This window comes from Euleptes europaea, chromosome 4 (genome assembly GCF_029931775.1).
Source record: "Euleptes europaea isolate rEulEur1 chromosome 4, rEulEur1.hap1, whole genome shotgun sequence".
NCBI lineage: Eukaryota > Metazoa > Chordata > Lepidosauria > Squamata > Sphaerodactylidae > Euleptes > Euleptes europaea.
The window spans coordinates 83,862,370-83,875,387 of NC_079315.1; the positions used below are offsets into that span (position 1 = coordinate 83,862,370).

General features: G+C 44.3%; 1 protein-coding gene across 1 annotated transcript in view; it reads right to left on the bottom strand.

Moving 5' to 3' along the window:
• Positions 1-2,881: 2,881 nt before the first annotated feature.
• The window catches only part of RASA1 (RAS p21 protein activator 1), a 60,092-nt gene continuing 49,955 nt past the window's right edge, over positions 2,882-13,018 (bottom strand). Inside the window, exons 23-25 of the mRNA XM_056848352.1 lie at positions 8,892-8,969; positions 4,767-4,901; positions 2,882-3,504 (exon numbers count right to left, since the gene is read on the bottom strand). Of these exons, the coding sequence (XP_056704330.1) occupies positions 3,421-3,504; positions 4,767-4,901; positions 8,892-8,969 (297 nt within the window). The 3' untranslated portion in view covers positions 2,882-3,420. The remainder of the gene's footprint in view (positions 3,505-4,766; positions 4,902-8,891; positions 8,970-13,018) is intronic.

Here is a 13,018-nt window from a genome sequence, read left to right on the forward strand (position 1 = left end):
TGGAATTTCTCCTTTTGCATTGGACTTGGGACCAGGCAGATGCATTCTTTAAGTCACCATTTGAAAACCAGTTTTGAGCAAGCATCAAAATAACCTAACTGATCTTATGAATGAGGAAAAACCTGAATAAAACTGAAGCCCCCCCTCAAACCAGGGAGAGAGAGACTGGAGGGGGAACACACACCCCAGGCAGAACCGGCAAAAGCCCCCTTTGGCTCCCCCCCCCACCCACAGAAACTGCTCCCTCCCCACACACACAGACTCTGCTTTCCCCCCCACACACACACAGAAAAGAAAAATTATAGATTAAAGCCCCCAAAGGGGTCTTACTGTGGCTGTCTTCTGTTCCAGCAGGAGGGGCTGGGAGGCTGGGTAATCCAATATGATTCCATTTGTATCCAATATAAGATCCATTCATCCCAATAGGGAAAAGGGGAAAGCCCATATCTCGAGGGGCCCTGACCCAATGTTTACAAAACTTGGGTGGTCTCTTAAAAAGCCTTGACTGAAGCTCCGCTGAAAGTCTGGGGTCGGCACACCCAAAAATGCGCCCCCTGCAGCCACGGAAAGAGAAAAGGGGGGGAGCCGATATTTCAGCCCCCACTGAACCCATCTTTACAAAACTTGGGTGGTCTCTTAAGAGGGATTCTCTGAAGCTATGATAAAAGTTTGGGGGCTGAACCCCCAAAAAAGCGCCCCCTGCAGCCACGAAAATGGAAAAGGGGGGAGAGGAAAAAGGGGCGGAGCCCATATCTCGGAACCCCCTGACCCAATGCTTACAAAACTTGGGGGGTATCTTAAGAAGCCTTGTCTGATGCTCCGCTGAAAGTTTGGGGTCGGCACACCCAAAAATGCGCCCTCTGCAGCCATGGAAAGAAAAAGGGGGGGAGCCCATATCTCGGGACCCCCTGACCCAATGTTTACAAAACTTGGGTGGTCTCTTAAGAAAAACTGTCTGAATATCCCCTGAAAGTTTGGGGTCTGTACCCCAAAAAATGCGCCCCCTGCAGCCACGGAAAGGAGCGAATGTGCACAAGCACCCCCTCACACACACATGAGGATTTCCCTCTCTCTCTCTCTTTCCCCGGCCGGCCGCACATCAGCTGATTCCTCCAGTACTCAATCCTGACTGATTGGCCAGAAGAAGACCCAGCTTGGCCACCGATTGGCCGGGGGAGGAGAATGCTGCTTACTGAAGGTTATGCTGCTTGCTGACGGCCCCGAATTGGCCGAATTTATTCGCGAACTCCCGAACTCGCTGAATTCGGCCCCCCCGGTTGCCCGCCAGTTTTGAGTTCGGTTCCTCCCGAACTAAAAACCGCCGAATCAAGGGAAATTCGGCTGATTTTCAGTTCGGGCCGAACCGAATTGACAGCCCTAGTTATGGGTACCACTGCTTTGTGGTGCCTGGATCAGGTAGGGATGTTTCAGGCCTTAATGGTATTCTGGATTAAGTCTGGCATTTGAAGAAAACCAGGCAGTGCACTTTCAAAGGCTATGCCAAAAGCATTTCTGTTTGGAGCAGAAAGTGGCTGACCATGGCGGGGCGGTCTTGCATACCTTTTACAAAACATTAGACCAAACTTTGCTCCAGCAGCTGCCTTAACCAGTAAAAAGAACTCTAGAAAGTACTGGAATACTTGCTCCATGCTCTTTTCCACTTATTGGTGGTCCACCAATTTTTATTCAACCCACTTAAAAAAAAAATCAAGTGACTGTTTTTGCCTGAAGGGATTTGATTAAGCAGTGTCTAGGATGCTCCAGTTTTATGTTAGTGTCTCCTGTGAAAGGAAAATGCTTGGTGGGTTAAAATGAAGCACAGAATGCTTATTTCTGCTGCTTGTTTTAGAAAGTGAAGTAGGCTGCATTGCTAGAAGTAGTAATAGTTCCTAAGAAACCAACGTGTTCAGGGAGAGGGAGACTGGGTGACTAAGGGGACTCATGGTGAGATTAAGTAATGCCAAAGATCAGTGCAGAGGAAGAAGACAGTAAGGATTTTTTCTGTTCGGCCTTTTTCTTCCAGCCACCAGATCCATGTGTGAAGGGTCACTTGTGCATTTCTTCAGCTACTTCATAATTTTAAGTCCGTTCCTCTCTTTAGAGCGCTGCAATCCAATCATTAATCCTGACTGAAGGCAATGCAACATGTATTAAGACCTGGATGAACTAAGTTGAGGTTTCCACCACAACTCAATTTTGTCCAAGATACTCAATATAGCATTGACTAACATGACGAAAGGGAGGAACGGTACTTAGCAATATTTAAGGAGAACAAGGATTTGACTTATATTACTAATGTCTTAGTGGATTATTCCTTATCCAGACTTCTTCCCCTATCAGCACACTTGTCTGGTGTGGTGGTTAGAGCAGACTAGGACCAGGGGCAAATGGGTTCAAATCCACGATCTGCCATGAAAGCTGGTCTAGTGATGCAGGACCTATGACAATTTCTCATCCTAAACTACCTCACACGGATGCTTTTGTGAAGATAAAGCAGAGGAGGGAGAGCCATATGATAAGCTGCTTTGGATCCTGATTAGACAGAAAAGCAGGATATAAATACAAAAATATACATATACATGGAGCTTTGCCTATAGATTTGTTGTATTAAAAATAAAGATGAGTCACTAATGCCAAAAAGCCAGGCCAATTTGTATGCTATAAAATTGTTTAATGAATGCATGCATGCCTGATACAATTATCAATAAACTTACTGAATTCAATTTATTTACTGTTGTAAACATTTTACAAAAAGCATTGTGATTTCTGGATATAGTCCTTGGTGGAACAAATTATTCAAAACAATCAGTGGCACATTAAAAAAAAAAACCCAAAGCTGACAAAAACCTAGTCTGCATCTTCTTTCAGTACAACTCTAAATAAGAGGAATAGCATGGTATAAAAAAGTATACAGCAAAGATTTTCCTATCAAACTCCAGAAGCTGTAAATACAAATTAAAGTGGTCAAACAGTCTCAATAGGTGTAACCAGTCAAATTACAGTAAGAAGTGTTTTCAATCCAGTTATATTTTGCTGTCAATATTTCCTTGGCAGTTGACAATAGTTTTGCTTTTCCCCCACAAGACAGCAAGACTTTGGCAATTGGAGGTGTTGACATAAAGTTCAAGAGACAGTCACAGCATTCTCTTTGTGGAAGGTGATCTGTACACCAAGGCTCAGAGGTTGTGAAAATTGGTTCCAAGTGGAAGAAAGTGCAAGTGTCCTGCACAGATAGCTTAAAGCTGCTGGTACAGTCTGTTACCAACAGGTTTTTATTTTGTTATTTTTTGCATAGTTCACACATCACTGGGTATGTGAAACGTGTGTGCTATTTTTGGCAAGAGCAAGAAGGAAGTGATATTGGTGGAAGTTATTGTATTGGACATGCTGGATCCATGCAGAGTTCAGTGAGGAAAGCTGCTACCTGATATTGTTGGACACGGAATACTGATTTTGCTTTTGTTGAAGCAGTTCTGTAATAGCCAGTAACTTCTTTAGCACATGCTGTTGAACAAATAGAACAGATAATTAATGCATTAGTAAAGTCATTCTAGACAGAAAATGCATAACACAGCCATTTCAACCAAAAGTATTTTGGGTCGCTTGGTTGGGAGAGCCCCATGTATACCACACCCAAGTTCCATAGAAGAAAAACAGGATATACATGTAGTAATACATTTTTCAATTTAATGAGGGTTTGAACTGTCCACAGATTCTGTTAAACCTTTAAATAGTTTCCAAAGTTTTCAGAACACGTTAAAAATGTGGATGTAGGAGAGGACCTATAACCCAACTAGTTTCTTAAATATCCCTGAATACACTCTGAAGCTTTAAGAATTTAAAAAATATTAGAAATTGCCATTTGTTAAATAAAAATAGGACACTGAAAAATTGTTTGGGGAGCACAACTCCTGCATAAAGGTGGCAAATTCAGAACAGCTACTATGTAGCAGTTTGGGGGAAAGAAGCTGTTCTACATTTGCCACTTTGCATGTCTTCAGTTTTATACATTCTTACTAGATATGCTACTTTCATTTTCTTTAGCTTGCAAACTAAGCTCTCAGATATGTAAAGAAATATATCAAGTAGTTTAAAAGAGGCAAGTTACAACTCTAAGATACACAATTTGTCCAGCCAAAGCGTGTGACCCTACTTGTGAAGTTTAGTTAAGAATTAATTTCCTTGCAAATATGAATGAATGGGTTAGAAGATGGTTTGGTGAAGACATCTTGGTTTTGAAAAAGTCTAAATATTCCTAATTCTTAAGTTAAAGTAGCTTACTGTCTGAGTAATTTATCGGTTGTCAAGCACCATATTGCTTTGCTATTTAGAGTGCACAAATACAGCACTTGGAAAAAACAACACAAATGGCAGGATTAAAATAGTAGAGTGTTCCAAGCGTTACTTTTCTTCAGCAAAAACTTAACTTCTGAATATTTGTTAAATCCTGTTCTGAACACGATGGTCTGGACAAGCTACAAATTCACATTTTACAGTCCACGTGGAGACAATTTACTGAAGGCTATGTTTTTCCTAATCAATTTAGTTCTCATTTTGTTTCGCTACAGTGTACTTTTTGTGTCTTGAGGTTATGATGTCTAAGGTAAAGCTTGAGTTTATAGTACGCCAGCATGTTTTCTCTAAAATGAGGGTGCAAGAGTTGGAGCTCATCTAACATTTTCTATAAAATAAATACAGCAACTGGCAGCAGCTTAATATAAAGAGAAAACTAAGTTTAAAAATCCCTCCTTTAACGTAGCTGTTACCTGCATTGCCCCACGCTCGTTGCTAAGTGTTCGAAGCTCATCTGAATGTGCCACACAGATTTCATGCAGGGCTGCTAGATCACGAGACAAGTCAGTTCTAGAAGGCTCTATAGTGTCTGGAAGTTCAGGTACATTCTTGAACAAGAATGATAAATACATATTTATAATAACCATCTACCATAAAAACTGCACAAAGAAACAGTACAAAGACATTTGCAAGGGGAATCTTCTATATAGGTAATGCAGTCGTACTGTTGCTGTTAGTATGTGGCCAAATGGGTTGCCAATCTCCCAGACTGGTCATGGCAACCCCCAGCAGACACGTGCCCACTCTGTTCCAGACGCGCGCCGAGCCCCAAACGCAATGGGGACGGTTCCTGCGCCACCTAGTGAAACTGACAAGGAGCCACGGGCGGAGAAGCCTCTAGGAAAGAACCAAAGGGAATCCATTTTCCTGTGTGCCCCGGTCCAGCGGAAGCCATCTCGCAGGGAGCTGCCAAGCACATAGTCTTCGCTGACACCCCCACCCCCAGCCTCATCAGCATGATTAATGACCCATCAAGGAACATCGAGATAGCAGCGAAACCCTGATCCTCCACCTATGCAAAGTGACGCCCCGGACACAGTTATGAGCGTCTTTGTGTAAGATCGTTAATCCAATCTACAATCAACTCCCAGTCCTCCCGGAATTGCACAAATCAATGGAATTAGAAGTTTGCTCAACTGCCCTCTTGCCTCACCCCGGCAGCCAACCATTAGGGTCTTTGTCACCTTTTGTCACACGAGAACCACGAAGGGGTAATCCAATCACCCCACCTCCAGAGAACAGTATGTCTGGGGTCCCCGCCATCCATTCTTTACCTTAGATCTTTCCATGGCTTACTTGCTGACACTCTGTTGGTTTGGGTTTTGCGCAGCCTGACCACGCTCCCCTCCCGCCTCGCTGGTCGAGTCCCCGGGAACCCCTCTTCCTCGCCTCTCTTTCCCAGTATTTTAGCCTACGGAACTCAGGACAACTCTGCTCCAGGACAGGTGCAGTATAACCCATCATCGTGGGCCTGCCACATTGGCAACTGTCTCTCTACTCCTCCCTTTTTTATTCTTAGACTCTGTATGTTGGTGTGTGTATGATATTTGAGTGCTTGTGCACACATTTTAATAAGTAAACTCTTGAAACTAAAATCCATTGACTCCGCTTTATTCATTGAATCACGGTTTGGACTCCCGTAGACATAGGTTAGATCCTGTGGGTTATGCCCTTAGCCAGTTATTGAATGCTAATTTCCCCATAAATATTCACAACTGAGCAATTTGGTTAACAAGTATGAACTAGTGATCAAGCACCCATTATGAAAGGTAGGGGTGTGTAAGGGTCATTCTTTGACACCTTAGCCAATTGGAAACCATTTTGTTTCTCCATATTCTGTCCTAACAGTGGCCTGTTGTGCATCAGAATAATCAAATGTTGTGGCAAACCCATTGCTTTTAAAATCAACCATAGTTTTTCATGATCCACACAGTCATAGCTTTTCTGTAATCTATTAAACACAAGCTTATTTTCTTCTCAAATTACCTCATGTGCTCCAGTAACCAACATAAATTTGCAATATGATTTCTAGTGCCTCTTTTCTGAATCCAGCTGAACATCTGGCATTTTTTGTAAGATTTTGAGTATCACTTTACTCGTGTGAGAAATAAATGTGATGGTCTGATAGCTGCTGCAGTCTTTGACATCCCCTTTTTTCAGAATTGGAATGTAGGTGGAGGGTGTCCAGTCTGTGGGCCGTTGTCTTGTTTTCCATATTTGTTGGCATATTCTTGTTAAGATTTTTTGTGTGTAAAGTGCCGTCAAGTCGCAGCTGACTTAAGGCGACCAGTTTTGGGGGTTTTCATGGCAAGAGACGAACAGAGGTGGTTTGCCAGTGCCTTCCTCTGCACAGCAAGCCTGGTATTCCTTGGTGGTCTCCCATCCAAATACTAACAGGGCTGACCCTGCTTAGCTTCTGAGATCTGACAAGATCAGGCTAGCCTGGGCCATCCAGGTCGGGGCTGTTAAGATTTTAATGGACTCGATTTCTGCGGCTTGAAATAACTACTGATATCCCATCTACTCCTGGTGATTTGTTTCTCCCAATTACTTTGAGTGCAGCTTTCACTTCACTTTCTAAAACTGCAGGTGGTTATTCAAAATATTCCTCTTTGAAGGAATCTGTCATCCTTTCATCTCTTCAGTATAGTTCTTCAATGTATTGTTCCCATCTTTTCTTTATTTTGTCCTGTTCAGTTAATGTTTTTCCATGTTGATCTTTCATCATGCCTAACCATGCTTTAAATTGATTTATTGGATCTTGTGGAACAGATCTCTTGTTCCTTTTTTCTCAATTTCTTTACACTGGTTATTAGAATAGTTCTCTTTGTCTGGACATGCCAGTTGCTGAAACACTGCATATAGATTTCTGATTCCGTTTCTGTCATCTTTTGCTTCTTGCCTCTTTAGCAATGGTAAGAGTTTCATCAGTCATCCATTGAGGCTTTACATTTCTTTGGGCTACAGCCAACCTACTTACTGCTAAACTGTAAGCAGTTTTATCTTTAAGATAGTATGCCTTTGGCCAGAAGTTCCTCATAGCTGCTTATGTTTTAAAATAAAATTTGACCCCTCTCCCCCAAAAAGTATTGTTGATACATTGGCTGACTTAGGCTCCAGAATTGTAGGGTTTCATTTGGGCTATTCACTCATCCAATCCACTCCTCAGGTTGTTGAGAATGTAAAATGAGGAACACGTATACCACCCTGAGTTCCTGATGTGTGGAATTGCACTTGGTCTACACTTTCAGATGAAGAGGAGCTAGCATGTTCCACTGCATCCCTGTCATCTTAGCAACATGTGAAGATCCTTGCTACTACTTTTGCAGTTTCATTGCTGTGGACATACTTTTGAAAGCACACAGTCAGTTGTGATGAGCAGGCAGTTGGGTACCTGGCTTGTAATTCGGTCTGATTGCAAGGAAAGAACACACTTTACTGTTTGTAAATGGTTAGGCATCTTCCCTGTAAGATCTGCTGGGGAAGTGATGAGTGGAAAAGGATGTATTTTATCTCCGTCTGTTTAATCTATATGGAAAGCTAAATTAGATTTAGATGAAGGTGGAGTGAAACTTAGTGGAAGGAACATTAACAATTTGAGATATGCTGAAGATACTACATTACTGGCAGAAAACAGCGAAGACTTCAAACGACTACTGGTGAAAGTTAAAGCAGAAAGTGCCAAAGAGGGACCACAGCTGAGCATGAAGATGACAAAAGTAATGACTACTGGGGAACTACCCAACTTTTAAGGTTGATAATGAGGAATTGAAAATTGTTCAAGACTTTATTTCTTGGCTCCATCATCAACCAAAAGGGAGACTGCAACCAAGAAATTAGAAGGAGATTGAGACTGGGAAGGGCAACCATGAAGAAGCTTTAAAAGATTCTTAAGTGTAAGGATGTGTCACTGGCAACCAAGGTCAAGTTAATTAATGCCACAGTATTCCCCATTACTACGTATGGGTGTGAAAGGTGGACATTGAAGAAAGCTGACAGGAAGAAAGTAGATTCCTTTGAAATGTGGTGTTCGAGGTGAGGTTTACAGATACCATGGACCGCCAAAAAGACAAATAAGTGGGTTCTAGATCAAATCAAGTCCAAACTATCCCTAGAAGCTAAAATGACTAAACTGAGGCCTGTCGAACTTTGGTCAAATTATGAGAAGACAAAGTGTCACTGGAAAAGACAATAATGCTAGGAAAAGTTGAAGGCTGTAGGAAAAGAGGAAGACCCAACAATAGATTGACTGACTCAATCAAGAAGGCCACAACCCTATGGTTTGCAAGACCGGAGCAAGACTGTTAACAACAGGACCTTCTGAAGGTCATTTATTCACAGGGTTGCCATAAATCAGAAGTGATTTGATGGAACTTACCACACAGAGATTAGCTGTGTCTCATAAATGTACCACAAAATGCTGAAAGTTACCAATACCTATCTGGATACAGAATCTACTGCTTTAGAAATTAATTTTAAAAGGGATTATCCCTGTAGCGTATATTTATAAAAGACACCAAAGAAATAAGAACTCTTACCCCAAGTTCATCCAAAAACATGATCATCCGATGTTTGTTACTCTTGATGAAAGGATTTACACCTTCCATATAGGGTTCCTAAAAATTGAAATAAGTAGAAATTATATTGGATTGTTCATCCTACAAGTATCTAGTGAAACATGTGTACATTACATGCCACAGCTGTTTACAGTAACAAAACAACAAACATGAAATGCCATGAAGCTGCATATTGAAGGGCACAGAGGCAAGAAATCTGATCATGGTCCTGTAGGCATCACCCAAAAACTCAACTCTGATCCCCTGGTAGTCCAAATGTCAGATCAGAATCCTTGTGACCGCTGACAGTGGAATCCAAGTGACACTCAAATGTGCCAGATGCCACAAGGCACTGCTTCTTCTAGACAAAAGAACCTACCAAGAGGATGTGAAGTTTGTCCTTAGCACACTATGGTTTACAAGATTCAAAAGTTAAAGCCTGAAGCCTAAACCTCTTATAATTATTTGAAAAAGGCTCACCACACTATACCCACCCACAGTAGAAAGGTGGTGAAACAATTAGCCTGGTGCATGCAAAAAATAATCAGTCTGTGTGCCAAAGAAATCCACGATCTCCAAAAATAAGTTACAAATATGTACTATCTCCATTTTGAGTCCAAAAGTGGCAAAAAGCCACTTGCCTAGTTTCCTGTCACCAGCAGGAATGGAAAAGCAGGCACAGAAACTTTTGCAGCCTTGCTCAGAATCGATTCCCCAAACAATTAACAGTTATGTGTCAATAGGTAACGTTTTGCGTGTACTTGTAACGGTAAGTGAGCCTCCACTAATTCAGAATTATTAGAGAGATGGACTAGAATGAGGTAAACAGAGTTGCACTTACCTGTAACTGCTGTTCATTGAGGTCTTCGGTGCAGACACACATGTGGGACTGCGCCTGCGCGCAGGCCTGCCGCCGGAAAAAACTCAATAGCCCTAGTCCTCAACTGGGGATGCCCCTCCCTCGCAGGGGGGGCCGGCTTTCGCGCCGTGCAGCCCGCATGCTCCTGGGCAGGGCATCCCCTTCCCTCCTCAGTTCCTTCTCCGCCGCCGACCAAGACAGCCAATAAATACAGATTATTACCTAGATTCTATACCAATAACTCTTTCCTTTCACTTTAGGTCGACAGCGGGGTGGGAAGGGAGGGATGTGTGTCTGCACCCAAGACCTCAATGAACAGCAGTTACAGGTAAGTGCAACTCTGTTTTCATTTTCTGTCTTCGGTGCAGCCCCACATGTGGGATAGTAGCAAGCTTATCCAAAAAGGTGGTGGGGTCGACTTAGGAAAAAAGGGTCTGAAGAACTGCTCTGCCCACTGCTGCATCCTTCCTGGCTTGCAGGTCCAGTGCGTAGTGTCTCACGAAGGTATCCTCTGAAGACCACGTCGCCGCTCTACAGATGTCTCCAACTGGAATCCTTCTGTGGAGAGCAGCAGAAGAGCCCTGCGCCCTAGTGGAGTGTGCCCTAATGCCTAAGGGGCATGCCAATTTTGCTTGTTTGTACGCTATTCTAATAGCTGAAACCACCCATCTAGCTATAGATTGGGCCGAAGCTGCTTTTCCCTTCTTGGGTCCCTGATAGCAAATGAATAAGGAATTAGACCTTCTAAACTGCTTGGTACGGTCAATGTAGTAAAGGAGAGCCCTCTTTACATCAAGTGAATGTAATGTCCGTTCCGCCTGAGAGGAAGGGTTAGGGAAAAACACTGGTAAAACTAAATCTTGGGCCAGGTGAAAAGAAGATATCACCTTGGGCTTAAATTTGAAACTAGGGTGAAGGACCACCCTTTCGTTATAAACCCTGAGAAAAGGACTATCGATACGAAGGGCTGCTAGCTCTCCCACCCTTCTAGTTGATGTCACGGCCACAAGGAAGGCTATTTTTGCTGACAAGAAGGACAGATGCACCTGAGCCAAAGGTTCGAAGGGTGCCAGCATCAGTTTTGCCAAGACTAGGGAGAGTGACCATTGGGGCGTTAGAATCGGGTTAGGAGGAAACAAATTATTAAGACCCTTTAAAAAACGTTTTGCAAGAGGATGGGAGAACACCGTATGTCCCTCCACCTTATCGTAGAAGGCTGAAATAGCTGCCAGATGAACCCTTATAGAGGAGACCGCCAGGCCCCTCTTGGTTAATTCCAGCAAGTAATCTAAAATCTTGGGAATAGGACAGTTGAATGGGGAATAGCCCTCCTGTTCCACCCAGGTTAGAAACCTATCCCATTTTCTATCATACGAGTAACGAGTAGAGGGTCTTCTAGCCTGTAAAAGGACTTCCTGAACCGGTTGTGAACAACCCACTAACGAGAGGGAAAAATTCTCCATGCCATGAGGTGTAGTCTCTGCACATCGTGGTGGGCTAGTTCCCCCCAGCGAAGTAGGTTCGGGTGATCGGGTAGAGGTTTGCAGTTCCCTCCCGCTAGTTGTGTAAGGAGGGTGAATCATATTTGTCTCGGCCACCTGGGAGCTATTAGAATGTAGTCGGTGTTGTCTGCAGCTATTTTCCCCAGTACTCGAGCTAGTAGGGGGAAAGGAGGGAAAGCGTAAAACAGATTGTTCGACCAGGTGAGTTGGAACGCATCCCCCAGGGAGGAAGGATCGCTCCCCGCCAGGGAGCAAAATTGCACTGCTTTCCTGTTGCCCCTGAAAAATGGGGAAGAGAAACTGATCTTGCAGTTCCCATTCGTGATTTGTGGTAAAAACTCTGCTCAGTGAGTCCGCCTGTGTGTTGTGGACCCCTGCTATATGAATGGCACGCAAATCTATGTTGTGTATCCCCGCTATTGCCCAAATCTTCTGGGCCTCTCTGCACAGGGGAATGGAACCTGTACCCCCTTGTTTGTTGACGTAGAACACTGTGCAGGAGTTGTCCGACTGTAGAAGTGTCCTCGAGTTCTGGAGGATATCTGAGAAGGAGGTAAGAACGTAACGTACGGCCTTCATCTCTAGAAAATTTATGTGCATCGATGACTCTCTAGGGGACCATCTACCCTGAATAGAGTGATTCCCACAATGACCACCCCAACCCTCCATGGAGGCGTCCGTGGTAACTGTAAAACTTGGAGTCCAAAACCCCAGGGGGACCCCTTTTAGAAGGTTGGGTTCGGAAAGCCACCATTGTAGCGACCGCAGGATAGGCCTGGGGATGGACAATCTGTACCACTTGGAGTGGCGAGAGGAGTCACTTTCATCCTTAGACTCTACCTCATCTACTTCTGACTCTCTTCTGGGAGTGCGCTGAGTCAGGGGGGTAAATGGAGAAGGCAGTTGAGGTGTGTGAAGGACCACCAGTTCGCCCCTAAAGGAGAGCTGTCTAAAGCGGCAAAATTCGATCCAGTCCTTGACCAGCTCTGGGGATATTGTAGGTACAGATGTGGAGGGAGCTGGTTGAAAGATCTGTTGTGGTACCGAGGGGGTCGGTACCATGGAAGCCGGGTCCAGTTGGTCCGGATCTGAGATTAATAGAGGACCTTCAAGCGGGTCTAGGTCGACCTCGGAGTAGGAATGGAACGGGGAGTCCAAGTGAGGCGAGGGTGTCTTCGGTATAGAGGGCGGTACCGAGGCGGTGCCGAGGTGGTAGCGTCCGGTGCCGAGGGTTTCGGTGCTGGTGCGGACTTCTTCTGCGTCGAGTGGCTGGAACCATGCTGCTTCTCGAGATGTTTCGTCTTGTGCTTGTGTTTCTTGTGGCCCTGTGGTGGATCCGAGGAGATCGGGTCCGAGAGTCTCGGTGTCGAGCTGGTACCGGGGGTCGGTACCGGTCTAGTCGACTGCGCATCTCCCGGGGTCCTGGAACCCGTCGAAGGGGAGGGGGCCGAGAGGGCTTTTTTCCAAAGTTCTGCACTCAGCCGGTGCGCGCGAGCATTGCGAGACCGGGTAGAGAAACCTTGGCAAATGGTGCATTTAGACACGTTGTGCCCTTCACCCAGGCAGGTTAGGCAAAATTCGTGCTGATCTGAGTGCGGTATCTTAGCCGGGCACGTCTTACAGATCTTAAAGGGGGCCTTAGAGGCCATCATAAGCTCTAGCACAAGACCAAGAGAAACAGTAATTGAATTTGTCTGTCGTTTTTGTCCTTTAGTTACTATAAATTATTTTTAAGTTTCTTCTTTCTT